The sequence below is a fragment of the Convolutriloba macropyga genome, chromosome 8, assembly GCF_964194025.1.
Source record: "Convolutriloba macropyga chromosome 8, txConMacr16.3, whole genome shotgun sequence".
In the NCBI taxonomy this organism is placed as follows: domain Eukaryota; kingdom Metazoa; phylum Xenacoelomorpha; order Acoela; family Convolutidae; genus Convolutriloba; species Convolutriloba macropyga.
Window position 1 is genome coordinate 46,766,276 of NC_134475.1, and position 13,359 is coordinate 46,779,634.

Consider the following 13,359-nt stretch of genomic DNA (forward strand, 5'->3'; position numbering starts at 1 on the left):
ACTTAAATATTATTTATTTGGCAAACCATTCACGATCATCATCGAGCACTAGTTTCTAATATGAAAGAACACCGCTCTAACAAATCATATAAGAGTCGTTTAACCCGTTGGGTGGAACGCCTTTTACCATTTGACTTTAATATTGAACATATACCAGGCGCAAAAATGGGGCTGGTAGATTATATATCTCGCCAACCAAATCAAGAAGCAAAATCTACAAATATGATGAGGAATTTGCGGTAGCAACACTTACCCGCATTCGTGACGCCATTGCAGCAATTTATGTAAATACCACTCAGCAAAACTGCCAATCACAGCACTTAAGCAGCGTCAATCACACACATTCCACACGTGCTTCACATCCTCACTCAACAAACTATTCCAAATTGCTTTCTGCCATTAATCGTAATACAACGCAGTTGCTTCTTGGTAATTCTGCAAACGCAGCCAAATCCGCTTCAGTTCTAACCTGCTAACAAAGACAACTCAACTCCATCCTCATATTAATTTGCAAACAAACATAACACAAATACATTCAAATTCTAACGCAATAATGAGTAGCCCGAAGTCAAACCCTCAAACTCCTCCTACCCACAGTAGGGTAGCCTTCCAGTCAACGCCGAATTCGGCAGTCATTCAACGCATTCCTCAAATGACGGCCAAACTTCACCAAATCTTGAACTCTCAAAAGAAGAGGTCTTCGAGAACAACCTCACTCAAGTGTTCACCAAAGGGTTCCTAGCTGTCTTAACGAGCAAGGATGCAGTGCTCAAAGAGATGAGAGACCGTATCCTTCAAAACGACGCCCAACAATGCAAGGAGGTGAACCCCTATCTCTTCTCTTATTGGAGGGACCTACATGTGAGGTCAGGCTGCGTCTGCGTAGACGAACGTGTGGCAATACCACACTCAATTCAGGACGTTGTTCTAGAAAGTCTCCACCTCACCCACCCTGGCAGTTGGGGTATGATTACCCTTGGGCAGTATGCGTTCTGGCCATACATGCACCGCGAGATCCTTAATAAGGCTGCCCAGTGCAAGCGTTGTACTGATATTGGTAAAAACCTCAAACCCATCATTCCGGCGTCGAAATGGAAGCCGTTATTAAATTGTTCAGAGCCTAATGAAGAAATACAAATTGACTTCGGCGGTCATGTTACGAAACAAAAAGATCATGATATAGATTTCTTCGCATGTATTGACCGTTTTTCTAAATACTCTACAGTAGAAATTTTTGATAAAGCTAAACGGCATAATGTATTTAAATTTTTAGATGAATTTATTCAAATGCATGGTGTTCCCTGAAACATTAGGTTAGATCAAGCACGTTGTTTAATTGGATGTAATTTTAAAAATTTCTGTAAACAAAATAATATTAACATTATCACTGCTGCTGCTAACGATCATCGAGCCATTGGATTAGTAGAGCGTTTGATACAAACCTTTAAAAGGCGTCTAAGCTGCATGAAATTAGACAAAACAAAAGAAATAACAAATTCACAATTAAAGAAGCAATAAAGTCAATAGTATAGCAATTAGGTATATGTAAACAAAAGACAACAAACGTAACACCTTTCCAAACACATTTTGGAAGAAAGCCAAACACACCACTAAGTAATATTAGTACAATACCAAAGTCGTCAAATTTATCATAAGAAAACATCCTTAACCACTATTTAGACGCAGACACAGTTCCTGTGGAGTACCATCTAGATAACAATGGCTGGGTGACTGGTGATCGCAGTGACATTCTTGCAGAGGAGGCGATGCAAAAAGCTCAAGTGGTCGCAGGACGGAGTTACAATGGGGACAAAAATAAATCTATATCACGGTTCATTATGCATCCCAAATTGAATAACCCGATACCGCGGTCAGAGCAATCTTTAGAAGTCAAATTAGCCCGAAAAGTTTCAAAACGGTCAAAGAGGGACCTCCGAGGACTCTGTGAGACGTTGGCTCCAGGTAGCACTGTTGTGAGAACACGACAACTGTAATTGAGGAACCTGGAGTCCCTGAAGTTAGAGTCAGGAACAATGACATTGCCAAAATCGGGACTCGTGCCGAGCGCAACACTGACCTTTGGCAGCATGCCCAACGACGTCCTCTCCCCTACGATAAGACAACTGAGGAAAAGATCGCTCAGCACAAAAAAGATCTGAAGAACAAATATCGGGGTAAATCAAGATCAGACTCCGACCTACTCAGTCTGAAGCTGTTTCTGGAGTCTCGTCCGCAAACAGCAACACCTCAAAGGTGAAGTCCTCACGCAAGCCTAAAAAGCCTCAAGCCGGGAGAAATCGATCACGTCAGTCTTCCACTACATTGAACACCTCTAATGCCTCATTAGTTGCTGCGTCATCAGTCACCTCGTCAACCGCCTCACCTTCCACGTCTAAATCGAAACGATCCCAAAATGCCCCAGATTATTTCGCCTTCGAAAGTTCGGTATGTTCGGTTAGCAACGACTCTTCTCCTGTGCCAAAGCGGCACAAATCCACCAATCCCGTCATCGAGACGGTAATTCAAGAAGAGGCGCTTCAACCACCTGCACCTGATACGTCTTTTGGGCTGCCAGCAGTCAGTCCTCCCGCACATCCACCCATCGGTACTTGGTCCCAGGAAGACTATGATTATGACAATTATGCAAGAGAGATTAGCATGAGCCTCTTGGCGCTGACAATCAAATTTAAACTCCGCAAAAAAACTATGCCATTTCAGACTGAATAATTTCTTGCAATCATTTAATTTTAGTTTATATTGTTCATCTCTTGTCATTTATTTAATCTAATACTGGAATTGTGCCACAATTGCGTGATCTTTTCTGTTCACTGTCGTTACTTATTTGTAAACGTGTTTGGTTTACAGTTGTTAAATTTTAATTAGATACTCATTACAGTGCAATTAATTTCATTAAAAATTATTGGATTCGCACCTCAGTTGCGCAATATTTTATGTTTCACGCGTACTGTTCAATTTAAACGCAATGGATTCACATTAATTTAATTTTTTCTTGCTTAATCGCCTCACCTCCCGTGCATTTAATCTGTTGGATTGCTATTGTTAAAATTTAATTACTATTTATAATAACCAGTACATATTTTATACTATGATAAATTTTACACTTATGCAGTCTAAAATTTGTTGAAGACGAATATATGTGGTACGGTTGTACCATATTCAGTTGATTTGTACTAAATTGTATTAAGTTTGTCCTTGCCTTAGTAAAAGTAATCTCTAACCATATTTCACTTAGGCTTTTTTTACCGCCAACTGAAAAGTCAAATTTTCAGTTGTTCACACTTCCCACTTTTGTTAAAATTCAATCGCTAATTTTATTTCTCATAATTCAGTTGTTCTCAATCTTCTCAGTTTTGCAGTCAAAATAATCCTATCTGGATTCGAAAAGGAATTCCACGTCGCCTCATTAGAACTACTTTTGTAGCACTAGTGTAGAGTAAAACTAAAAGTGGTAATCCAACAATTTAGTAACACATTGGATTCGTGCCTCGAATCCAATTGAGATAATCTACAGTGCATTCGTGGCTTGATTACATACCTCAACAACAAGGGGTATCACACCTGAATTGGTTTCACTGGCTCATAAGATCAATACACATGGAACATGAAATTTTTCCAAAAATTTGGAAATGTTGAAATTTTCTCCGAAACCTAATAAAACTGGGGTCATAAAAATATTAATCATCGTTGCAATAACGCTTATTATCAAACCTTGGAGGTCCCATGGCCCCTGGTGCCGTAAGAAATACAAAAACATGAAAAATTGCTAATGTTGCTATGCAGCAACATATTATCAAACCCTAGAGGAAGTTCGGTAGGCCTTGAGGCTAGAGAAACCTAAAAAGGCCAAATTTCAGAAAACTTGAAAATGCAAGAACTTCTATAAATAAAAATCAAGAATTTTAAAATTTTGAAAAACATTCAAATACGTCTAGAAACTTTGCAGTAACCTTTTATCAAATCCTTGGCTCCTAGGGCTAGAGAAACTAAGAGCCAAGAGCCCTATGAGCCAAGTTTCCTTGGCTCTTAGGGCTAGAGAAACTTAAAAATGTCAAAAAATTCAAAAAAATTTAAATTGCAAGAACTTCTATAAAAAAGTTTCTTTAATTTGTGATAATAAAATCTTGAAAAACATTTGAATAGGAGTCTAGAAAAAGATCTATTCTACAAAGAAACAGATTTTATTTTACAAAAAAGGCAGTTTCTGCTGAAGTGCAGGAGCAAATTTTATCCCAATTATCACTATTCAATTCTAAACAACTATGATAAAAACGTAATCTTGCGCTTCAGTGATAATGTTTAAAAAATGGATATATTCTCATTCGGCCCCCCAGCTTAGTGAGCATAAACTTTTTATGACCCCAGACCCTTGCTATTCTCTTACATAAATGTGCTATATAACAAGATATAACTGTGGTCAAAAAAACCACGGTGGGGCTGCAAGAGAATAGATAAAGAGAACACTAAAACTTATTTTAAAAAACTGAAAATTAATCCATGACCAACAAAAATTTTCCAGTAATTTATCAAACCCTAACGGAGGTTTTCTGACACATCAGGCTCAAAAAACCTGACTAATGACCAATATCAAAAAACTGAAAAAAATGGCAAAAATAGTTAAAAAGAAAAAATTCGTGATATTAAAATCTTGCAAGACATTCCATTACATCTCGAAATAATACAGTAACTTAATTTCGAACACTAGAGAAGGTTCCTCGGCTCTTGGGGCTAAAAAATCTTTTAAAAAACGCGTTTTTTAAATTTGCGTGTTTTTAGCAAGCGGTTCGTCAGTAGCTAGAAAAGGGGGGTGCAACGAGGCCTGATGGGGGAGGGTGATGCAACGGCGGGGTGGTGGGGGGCTACCAGCAATAGTCGGGGGGGTGGTCAACAGTCTTCAACCTATAAGAACCGCCCTTCATACCATAAGTATAAGTCTCCAAAACGGTTTGAGCTGAAAGAGCTGAAAGGCTCTAAGAGCACTTAAACCTCCGCTGGGCGCTACCTGTTTATCCCGTTTTTGAAGACGAAAAATCGGTCGAGCGAAAAATCGCATAAAAAGGACCGACAGGACTATAATTGCTACGAACTTCGTTTGAAAGCAATTAGAAACTTAAGGAAATTTAGCTTTTTTGGATTGAGCTTTTCAGTGAATAAATAACCAGACAGTTTTACCTATTCGTCCCCTTTGAGACGAAAATCGGAAGTATATGAAAAACCGTTCAAGCAAGAATAAAAAAAACCACAGTAATTTAATTCTTTAAGCCTCTGTTTGAGTGCAATTAGTAATCCAGAATGTTAGAACAAATTCCAAGTCAAAAAAGAAAAACACACTCAAGAGTACTTTTTGAGCTGCATTAAATGCGCAAAAATCAGAGTTAACTAGTTGGTTAGTTTCTGATATTGAATTTCTTTCTCAATTTTCTCAAAAAGCGCTACATGCTGCAGTGCAGGCGCCAGCATAACTATTTATTTAGAAAGAGAACACCTCAATGCAAGATGCGGGAATAATGCCCATTAGGTCTACTCAAATGTAGGTCTTATCTTTAAATTTAACTCAGATCAGATCAATTTATCTCGGATCAATTATCTAATGTCTCTGGGAGTTATTAGAACTTTGCATATTGACACGATCTATCTTGCCAAAAACTTTGCACGATCCACCGATGCATTTGTTTTAGTGCCAACATATTACAGAACATGTATACATGTATACTCATGTCGAGTTCTGTCATGTTGCGGCGCATGATTCAGACCAATTGTTGCCGTTGCTACTCACAAATTGCGTACAAAGGAAGTTCACGAAATTTAATTACTTCCCGGTCTAATCGAACCAGCCGGTATTATGTTAAGCTCTTTATCAGTGTAGATTAACACAGCCATGCCACAATCTTAAGACCTATCGCTCGCAGCGCGAATTATTTCCTATAATCAAGCTTCTGAAAACCAGCTGTGTTCTATTTAGCTTATGAGTCACTAATTGTGCTCATTTAATTTAGTCTCAATGTGTTCTGTACCGACATTACAACATATGGTCCAATTAAAATAGATCATTTTGCATGTTTAAACAACTAAATTAATGGTACTTGAAATTAAAAATGCCATCATAATTAGCCAGACACAATGACTATGTAATGGTGCTCCTTTGATTCAATTCGAAACGAAATGAGTTTTCTGTGACCTAATTAGATAGTGTTACTCTTGTGAGAATAAAACATATTCATGGTGCCTTGCGAATGCCGGGTAATTAGTTCAATTAAATTCAAACCATCTTTAAATCCCATATTAAAACTTAATTCTCAAATTATTAATAAAATCATGACCTTGAAGCGATACATACCGGAGGTTAGGTTTTGCTAATGAAATAACAACAAAGAAAATTCAAGTGTCGCGGAATAATGACACCGGCTCATTTTGAGATGAAATTTATTGGGCAAAATCGCTCCCGTTGTCCATGTACATTGCCACCAAATTCGTTCACATTTGTTTGATAAAAGGAACAATTATTGAGGAAAAAACTGATACCAGATTAATGCGACAATGAAAATTTCAAATAAACATTCATGTTCAGTGACCTACGATCTGAAGCACTTGTTGTAATAAGTAATTTCTAATGAGCAAAATGGGTCTAGCATTCTAAGAGCTCCCTTGAACAGAGAAAACGGATTTTCTGGGATGGAGAGTGAATTGCAGTTAGAAAAATAGCAACTCTGATAATAACAATTATCGCATTATATCGCATGAGCTAGTTACTTGTATTATAACGACAACTTACACATAGGAGTAGGAAGTTTACCTTTGAAATGTTTACAAACCAAACGAAATGAAATCATATTGCACAATTAGCTGTATTCAAATCAAAATCATGTATAGTGAGAATGAGAATAGTGAGCGACATTCATCAGGCATCCATCAACAATTTACAGACAGTCCAGTAGTCCGAGCGAGACATTTAAGTTCAAGCTAGTTGTCCTGACTGTACAACAGACAGCAATACACTTTCACAATGCTCTACATCTAATCGTGGCTAAACATCACACCATGTCCTAAATCTGCTTCCTGGCGAAACTTGGAGCCAGTCGCCAAGGAAAGCAGCCAAGCTTGAATGTGCTGAGACAACACCATCGTTTCAGGGTATACCTCCACACACTCAGCTTATGATGCTCCCGGTGAAAGAAGTTAATGATTCATGCTGGTGTGGAGCATTACCAGCACCGACATTGGAAGGCTGCAGTGATGCGGAAGTCCTTTTTGTGACTGATGACATTTGAGATGCTTTATAAACTTGTAGCTGAGTTTGACTTTGTTTAGCTTGAGGCATTAACAACATGTTTCCGTCCATTTCGTGCTCAATTCCCCCGTTAGACATACGCGTGACTTCGCTTTTGTTGTTATTGTTCACCCAGTATTCTGGAGCAGTGTAATTGAAGTGCATTTGTTGTTGCTGCATTGGAACAACCTGTCCAAACCCTTTTTCACCATTAAGTAATAACGCTGCCGTGTTTGATCCCCGCCGATTTCTATTCATTTCCACATTCCGAGCACCGCCATCGAGAACTATTGATCCAGTTGTAGGCACTAAAGCTGGCCCAGAACTTGCATTCTTTGAGCCCCGTATTAAGGGTTTTGTGCTTGTTTTCATAGAAACTGACCGCTTGTGTGAAAGAAATGTCTGGTTATCCCTGAGATTATTTGGCCGTTCCGTTGACTGATTCTCCATCCAGATACCACCCAGTCCATTGCATGGGGCAGTGTCATAGATTTGTCCAGGTTCTGCTTCACTGTTAAATTGAGAATGTGGGCTTTGTGCCTTCTTGCAGTTCGCAACCATGTTATGATATGATATGTTATCGTCTGAGACATTTTCCAACATAGCGGTTTGAAAAGACGCCCAAGTTTCAGTTTTGTGAACTCCCTGACTTCCATTAGCTAAGCTCCAGGTACCATTCAAAGTAGCGTGGCCAGCCCCAGTGACGAAAAGATTCTTCTTGTTTTGATGCTCCATTTTTTGTAAAGCAGAATCTCCCGGTTTATTGCTCATTGCTGATGCCATGTGTTCTGCAGTTGAAAAACTGCCAATAGCTCTCAGGTCACAACTAGGCGGCAAACTCTGGTGTCGCTTAGCAGTTGGAAGATACACCGGTCTAAAATCAGCCTTAAAGTGTACAAAGAATTGCAGAAAAATAATACAAACTATTAATGACTGTTGGAGTAATTGCGCTCAAATTTAAAAGTTGGGGGCAAAATGTAAAACTTACAATTTCTAATTCACTTAGAAAGCCAAGTTAGAAAGGATATAGAAAGCTTATAAATTTCTTTGCTAAAAATACCATTACTTTACACATGTTTGGTATTAAAAATGGCACGCGAAATAGGTTTTGGCAAAGAGGAAAATTAGAATCTATTTTCATTATTTAAATTTGCAAGCAAAGGCAAATCTTGGAAAATCAAAAAATTGAGGAAAATTCCAAAACTATTACCAATTAGCATGAGCTGTAATGTAAATTATTGGAAACCAAGCTAAATAACAGGCATTTGTCAAAAATGAGAAAGTTGGGCTCACTAAACATGTATTTGCATATATTTGATTAACGAAAATAGCAAGTCCTGACCAAAAATTTTCTAAACCACAATACAAGCTGCTAAGAAAATAGGGTTTTCGTTTTTCATAGCTAATGAAAGACAAATTAATTTGCAAATAGATTTTTTAAGTTCGTACAGCATGTTTGGTGTTAACGTCTATAAGATTAATAGCTATTGACCACTAGTGAAACCTAGAAATTAATAAAACTGAGCACTGATCTTTCATCAAAAACCATGGACGGCAGATTGCCGGAACCACTGACTGACTTCGCGGGATTGAAGAAAATGTCAAAGACGTGTACAAAAATTTTAGTCGCCATTTTCATTAGATTGGACAAATATGGTGACCTCATGGAACACAACAGGCTTGGTCCTAAAACCAGTTTATTACCAAACAACTCTTGACAAAATATGCATCAATTCTTAATGGCAGGGTTTTCTTTGGAGTGTCCCAATTTCCATGCTTGGATCCTGCCTTTTTAATGCAAGTTCCGTTGAGAACTAATTTGAAATCCGCTCAGTGGAAACAGTGAGCGAGGACAGAAGACAACCGTGAAATTCTCCCAACCAATTTCACGGGGATCACCCGACCTCGCTCCAATGCATTTTCACTGCCAACAAAAAGAAACGTGAACTAAGCTAAGCGTCAGAATTATTCAAAACGGGAGCATCTTATCAGTAGCCGTTTAGTTGGGGGGAGGAGGGGGGCTATGTCAAACTAAGAACCGCCCTTGGTACAATGATTTCTCTCCTAAACAGTTTTGGAGAATCCCATATTTAGAGACTATTAAACCGCAAGAATCTAAGAGAAACTTAATTCCCTCTGGGCTTTATCTCTGGTCAGACAAAAAATATATGCGACGAAAAGTTGGTAGCACAAAAAACCGCATAAAAAAGATAAACCGGACATAAATGCTAAAAACTTTGTTTGAGAGCACTTAATCAATTCTTGGATTTTGAAAAGCTCAATCATAGCCAGCTAAATATCTAACTCGGTTGATAACAAATAGAAACTACTGATGTAAGTAGCAATAAAGCTTAACAAACTAAGTTATTGATTTACTGACTAAAAAATGAATCTACTTTCAATGAATCTTTTCCGAAATCAGAAAACAGTGCTACTTACATTTCTGTGGGTAATGAGTCGCACACAATAGAATAAGAATGATCCAAATAATGGGACCAGAATTCGTTTGGCAAGTTTCTGGTATCGAGGTTGCATCCCTGTTGCTCCGATCCGAGTTGTAACTGATCAGAGGTCGTTTGAGCATCCAAGTGTTCTGGATATCGTATTCTGTCAAACATAACCCGACCACCACGCCCAATGCGTCTGCGACAATACCCAATATTCCGATTAGTGTCAATAAATTGATGTACAGTGTTTTGGCTGTGTTGATTAGCACCTTCAGTAGAAATATTGGTTAATGAGTAGCTGAGATGGACATTCGGCCACAAGTTGCTCTCCGGTACTGAAGACCCCTGAACAAAAATGGTTATGAGCAAGTTTGTCCTCGGCTGTTTTGGTGAGCCGACAACGCAGATTATTAAGGCTTCTGGCAGAAATGCACAATGCTTAACTTTATTTATGCCCTCGTCCTTCACCAAATTATCCCGTTTCTATTTCTCTTAGCAAAAAGTCTTTTCGATCAGACTGCATAAAATCAGCAGGATTAAAATAATTGCTATCAACTGTTTGAAGCGGTTCTTTGAAGATGCTTTCAAAACAAATGAACAACTTACAGCTTGGTAGCTCATCGAGGGATCTCGTTTGAATGCAAACTGTCTCACTGTCAGCTTAGCTGGAGCATCCCAACTTTCGGACTTCACGGCCACATCTACCTCGGACTTGACCTTGTCTTGTTTAACTTTGGTTGCTTCACTGTCCCTCCTTAGCTTCTTCCTTTTACGCTCCGTCATCTTAAAAATATGATTTTCCATCCATTAGGATAATTCGGCTACCATAATTATAAGTGTCATTTACAAAACTAACCACATTGTTTTCGACCAGGGGTTTTAGTCCATTCACTGGCTTCGAGGCAAAACTTTGCGTTTTAGTCAGTTCTCGGTTTTCCATTTCAATTTTGACCATTTGCAGTATTTCACGATACAAAACACTACTGATTTCATCGCTCCGTTTCCTGAAAGTTATTAAGACTCAATTATACAAATTCGAGGTATCATATTTTCCAGGTTGCAAATCAACTGAATTCAAATCTAACCTCAAATTGACAACGTCGACCTCTGTTCCAAGTAGTAGATGTTTAGTACTTTCACGCTCCTTCATTAGCTCAATTATTTCACTAGAACGAGTAAAACAAGTTAAAATGTTCATGATATACATTGAAATCAATTTCTACTCAATTTTAATCTTTGAAAGCTTACAGAGCTCGGTGAAAATCTTTCCGAAGTCGTAGCATTTTTTCATATGAAATCTCATCGTTTTTTCTGTTTTTCCGGGTTTGAACTCTATCCATTCTCCGTCTGAATGCGACGTATGGATCACCAACAAGATCCCTCCGATCCACTTTGACAGCAGGTAGAAGCGCTTGCCTCTTAAAAAGAAAGTATTGTTTACCGAGATAGCCTTAAACATCTCCCAGTAACACTACTCTACTAGCATACCCAACGTAATCGCTTGGCGAGCCAGTAGTCGTACACCTGCATGACAATGTCGTCATCCCCTTTCAGAAGTGCCTTAGCATCAGCTGCACTGGTCACCTTAAACAAAACTTTGTTAAATGATGAAATTGTTCAACAGCAACGCCTTGGCCATACTTTTTGAGCATTCTGAGCTTACAGGAAATGTCTGTACATGTTATGTTTACTTGGTCATTTTCTTGTATGGAGAAAAGTTCGCAAGTGTCAGGAGTGACCTAGAAAATTCGGGTCTTTTCCATTATAGCCCCCCCCCCCCCTAATACCATAATGGGGGCTACAATTTCATGGGGGGGGGCGATAATCCGAAAGACCCGAAAATTCAAACTCATTTAATTTTATCGTGCTCATTCTTCGAACACATACCTGCTGTCCACTGCTTTTCTCTAATTTTTCCATCATTCCCTCAAAAATCGACTTTGTTAAGGTGGTCTTGGAGGCATTGAACGAAAAACTGGCTTCGAGCCACTCCTCGTCCTCTGAATCTGCATCGTAATCGGGTATAGTTTCCTCGGGAAGCTTTTCTGTAAACAAATAGCTCATCTACATTCTGCGTCAAATGCTTGCTTTATAATCATATATGCACTATATATTTAGGGTACTCCTGGTGATTTTGGACGCACCCAGGAAAGCGTTGCCTCCCAATTCCAAGTTAAGAAAGTTCAATCAGTAACGCCTAACGGACAGATAGGTCTCAGAAAATATTATTTTTCAAGACGCAGTTTAAGGAAAGCAGGTGATACGAAATGAAGTGATCATATTAAAAAATTGACTCTTACCTCGATATTGAATGTACTGTTTGCTATATTTGACGGTTGTAGAGTAAAGTTCCTGATAATTTTCAACGCCAATATTACTCTCAGGAATGGGAATGAAAGATGAGCGAGATGATGCATCTTCTTTTTCTCGCAGTCCAAATTGAAGGGCAGATAGAGCTTCCTGTAAGTGTGTCTCCTAAAATAATTAATGGTACCACGAAGTCTCGCTTAAGCTCCGAATACTTTTATAAATTAGCCACGGTTACAGTATTTCATCTACGACCCAATTATGGCAACCTTTAAAATATCTTGTCAGGAGCCAACATTATTGATTGTGACCATGGGACATTAACATAGTCGTAAATGTCGGCCATCTTGACTCAAAAATAAATTGTCACGAATCTCAAACTTACCTCTTCCTCCTCTTTCTCCATCCCAGTAGAGAAGAGCGTGACATTTTTTGGCAGTATAGAGCACTCATTGAGATCGGGTAAATCTTCAGATCGGATAATTGGAAGGTTTTTGTTAGAATCTACGTTGCGCGCTCTAATAGAGAGTTTACTCATAACGGCCATTGACGAAGAATATTTTAAGTTGTGTCGTCATCAACACAATGGACTAAATGCCATGAATCTAAAATCAAAACGATCCGGAAAACATTAAAAAGATGTTCTGAAATACTATTTTGTGGAATTAAATCGAGTTGTAATACACGACTTTGTTGTAGTATGAGTAAGTATTTTAGCTTTCTTTTGGTAAAGAATTGCAATAATTATCGATGACGTCATCAATGACATGAAACGATGAAAGCCGTTGTTAAAATTCAGTCTACACGTTTTCCTGGTTTCTTACCACTAATCTGCTTCTTTTTTTGGAAGTCAACTGACGAAACAACATTACTACATTTCACCCAGAAGAAAAATGAAGCAAAAATTATTTAAAATCTAAATTTGAAAACAAATTTTTGGAAGATTGAAAAATTTCGAACAGAACGAAATAGTACCGTCATGTTAACGAATTTCTCACAGAGCAGGTATCATTACATAGAAAATGAATGAATGAATGAAAGTTAAATTAATATCATATGTGTATGACAATTTATATAAGAATCATTATGTAAAAATATGATATGTGCCCGTCTGGGGTCTGGGGGTGTGCAAATATTACACACCCACTGGGGGTGTGCAAATTATAAATAAAATTTCTTCACTAAGCTTAAACGGAAAAGATCCAAAGATCCATGCATTTAATGATAGGTCTAGCTAGACTTTTCGGGTCTTTCCCATTATAACCCCCATACCATAATGAGGGGGGGGGGGGCATAATTTGAGGGGGGGGGGCTATAATG

At 38.3% G+C, this 13,359-nt stretch overlaps 2 protein-coding genes across 5 annotated transcripts in view; both read right to left on the reverse strand.

The window, feature by feature from the left end:
* Nucleotides 1-13,359, reverse strand: part of LOC142344764 (UBX domain-containing protein 6-like) — a 506,836-nt gene that overhangs the window by 376,631 nt on the left and 116,846 nt on the right. The gene's annotated exons all lie outside the window — the stretch shown is intronic.
* LOC142344762 (enhancer of polycomb homolog 2-like) lies at nucleotides 6,682-12,848 on the reverse strand. Its single transcript, XM_075396675.1, has 10 exons — nucleotides 12,425-12,848; nucleotides 12,033-12,207; nucleotides 11,620-11,777; nucleotides 11,221-11,316; nucleotides 10,981-11,150; nucleotides 10,818-10,898; nucleotides 10,589-10,736; nucleotides 10,339-10,515; nucleotides 9,725-10,077; nucleotides 6,682-8,159 (listed from the first exon to the last, which is right to left on the reverse strand). Exons 1-10 carry the CDS (start codon nucleotides 12,584-12,586, stop codon nucleotides 7,166-7,168), a joined length of 2,514 nt encoding a protein of 837 aa, XP_075252790.1. The 5' UTR covers nucleotides 12,587-12,848; the 3' UTR covers nucleotides 6,682-7,165.